Raw genomic sequence first — 2,927 nt, forward strand, 5'->3', positions numbered from 1 at the left:
AAAGAAAACAATCCATTTCCACAATTTGTAAATAAAAGTACAAAACCCAATATAAATAAACACAAATACAAAAATTATTGCGAAAATAAAAACTTGGGCAAAAGATACAGGGACTGAGACAATCGCAGGTAGTATAGATGGATATATCAAGTTGCTCCTGTTTGTCACTTTTTATGTGTTTCTCACTTGTTTTTGGTACATATGGAGAATACTGTGCGTAATAGGCATTGCATTATTTTGTTTTTTGATTAAGAATGTTAAGAAGTTACACTAAAATATTTTAGCATTCCAAAGTGTTTCAAATGCCCCCAGAAATGTTAACTTGCTGTACAATATCACAGTAATAATATATAATATAGTTAAAAAAGAGAATGCTTTTGATCAACATTCCTAAAATTAATTAATTAATATTATTAAATCTTAAGAGATTAACTCTATAATTTGAGAGGATCCATGAATTTAAAGAAAAGGTAATTTGTTAGACACAGTTAAAGTCACTATGTACAGTACAATGTATTTATCTCTTTAATCGCATTACAACTGTGTGTCAGACTCTAACTTCTTATTGTTCTGAGTGGTTGCATTTGTATAGATATAAGAGCGAGGAACTTCTTCCTGGAAGGCAGTCTCCAAGATGTTGTGGATAGATTTGTGGACTTGACTCTTAAAATCCTGGCCCATGAACACATACAGCAGTGGATTCAGGCAGCTGTTGAGAAAGGCCATACTGGTGGCTATTGGTAACCCAATTATGGTGATATCATCTAATATCTCACTTGAATATTCTGGCATGTGATTTGCCATCTCAATTAGACCCATGATGTGAAAGGGAGCCCAGCACAGAAAGAAAGTGATGATAATGGCAGCGATGATCTTAAAGGGGCGACTTGACTGATTGGCCAGTGTGCGGTTTCTTCTGAGACGATGGATTATAACAGCATAACAGGAGACAATGACAGTAAAGGGCACAACAAATCCCAATAGGAAACGCGTGATAATCATGGCCTGATGAGTCTCATTATATGTGTCCTCGTCACCAGAAAGAGCATAGTTGTTGAAGCAGTTGATGATATCCTTATTGTGGTACGATGGTCCGACGTCCCTGAAGATGAAGTATGGAGCACTGAGAATCAAAGCCACCACCCAAACACACAGACTCACATAGGATGCCTTGCGTACATTTCGGTGGTTCTGAGCCCAGACAGGCCACACCACAGACACACATCTGTCCACACTGATCACCACCAGAATGTAGACACTGGCAAACATGTTCAGAAAGCTGATAGTGGTGTTCAGCTTGCACATGAAGTTGCCAAAAGGCCAGTGGAAATCCAAAGCTGTGTAAGTCACACTCAGGGGCAAAAACGCAGTGAAGAGGAAGTCAGCCACAGCAAGGTTGAGGAACCAAACTGTGTTAACAGTTTTCTTCATCTTGAACCCGGTCACCCAGATAACCACTCCATTCCCGAGCACACCGAGGACAAAAGCCAGGGAGTACACAACCATAGACATGGTGTTCAGAGAATGTCTCAACTCAGCATACTGGTAAACTGGTGCAGCAGTTGTGTTGAATTGATGAAAAGATCTAGTGGTCATCTCTATCACTGCCTTGGGACCTGCAGTGGTATCACAAAAAAAATAAATATATAAATGCATTATGTAAAATTCATCTTTCAATTTTTTTCTTTCTGTTATAACTAATTGCATTGAATGATACTCAGTTATTTTTTAAATTGCTACTTAATGTCTAGTTAGTTGTAAACAAATCTTAAACACTAACTGCTTCAATTAAACACTGACTGCATTTAGCAGTGAAGGGTCACTTGTAAGTCAGATATCTCAGGTATAATCAAGGCTATGAAAGCAGAACATGTGAAAAAAATTGTAGTTGGCTGTTTTGGTATAGATTATTTCTTGATAGAAGAGCATGAACAGTGACTAATTCATTTACAGATTTAGAAAATGAATTAGTTCTAGACTTCAGTAGTAATGAGTTAAGTAAAAGGAAGAATTAAAGAGTGAAGATAATACATTTACGAGACTATATAAGGGAAGGGAGGGGGGGGGGGGGGGGGGGGGGAGGAAAAGTAGATAAAACCAGTAGTTAAAATGTAAGTTTTGAAGTTTAAGCTTAAAAACAAAACAGTGTGGATTTGGTGCTTTATTCAAATGCACAGGCAGCCAGTGTAAAGACCTCTGAGCTGAGCTGATGTGGTCCACTTCTTTGGTCTTAGTGAGGACTCGAGCAGCAGTTCCGAATGAGCTGTAGTTGTCTGACTGATTTTTTAGGTAGACCTGTAAAGATGCTGTTACAGTAATCAAGCCTACTAAAGATGGCAGGTAGTGTTTTTTTTTATGACATATATACACTGGGATAGCATATTCAATGGTGTCACTATGTTAAGTATTTGACTAAAAAGCTCAAGTTGTGTTTGACCTATATACACAGATTAACTGTTGTCTACATTTATAACATATGTTAACTCTTGATGCACAGCTGTTGTTTTGCAGACTAATAATTCACATAAAGAGGTAGTTTAGATAGTTTTATGTTTGGTTTTGATAGGTTCATGACTTATACTTCTAAAAAGAGGACGATTTGTTGTTACTTTATTATTCCTATTAACATATACGAACTGAAAGTCACTAATGACGCTATCAGTCTGTGAGAGGTGTAGGAAAATGAGGTCATGGACATTTTGTATTTCTTTGTCTGCCATGATGTATCACTCATGAAGCAGCATCTATAACTTTGTCAGTTTTGTTGCTTTGTGTTGACTGACAACCATGAGAAGTCAGCGCTCAGTTAGCTAAAATAATTAAGAATCACAGGGTGACTTTTTTAATAAAGATTAATTAGTGTCACCCTCTGTACTTTAACGTGAATATGTGCAAAATATGGCATTTGTAGGCAGTTACATACGTCA

General features: G+C 37.2%; 1 protein-coding gene across 1 annotated transcript; it reads right to left on the reverse strand.

Annotated features, from left to right (window-relative positions):
* Window positions 1-534: 534 nt before the first annotated feature.
* On the reverse strand, window positions 535-1,572 carry LOC309718032 (chemerin-like receptor 1; the record flags this gene model as incomplete). The annotated part of the gene is made up of 1 exon (XM_082552978.1): window positions 535-1,572. The coding sequence occupies exon 1, from the start codon at window positions 1,510-1,512 to the stop codon at window positions 535-537; it is 978 nt and encodes a 325-aa protein (XP_082409104.1). The 5' UTR covers window positions 1,513-1,572.
* Window positions 1,573-2,927: the final 1,355 nt, after the last annotated feature.

The sequence above is a fragment of the Aulonocara stuartgranti genome, assembly GCF_965226115.1.
Source record: "Aulonocara stuartgranti genome assembly, chromosome: 11".
Taxonomy (NCBI): domain Eukaryota; kingdom Metazoa; phylum Chordata; class Actinopteri; order Cichliformes; family Cichlidae; genus Aulonocara; species Aulonocara stuartgranti.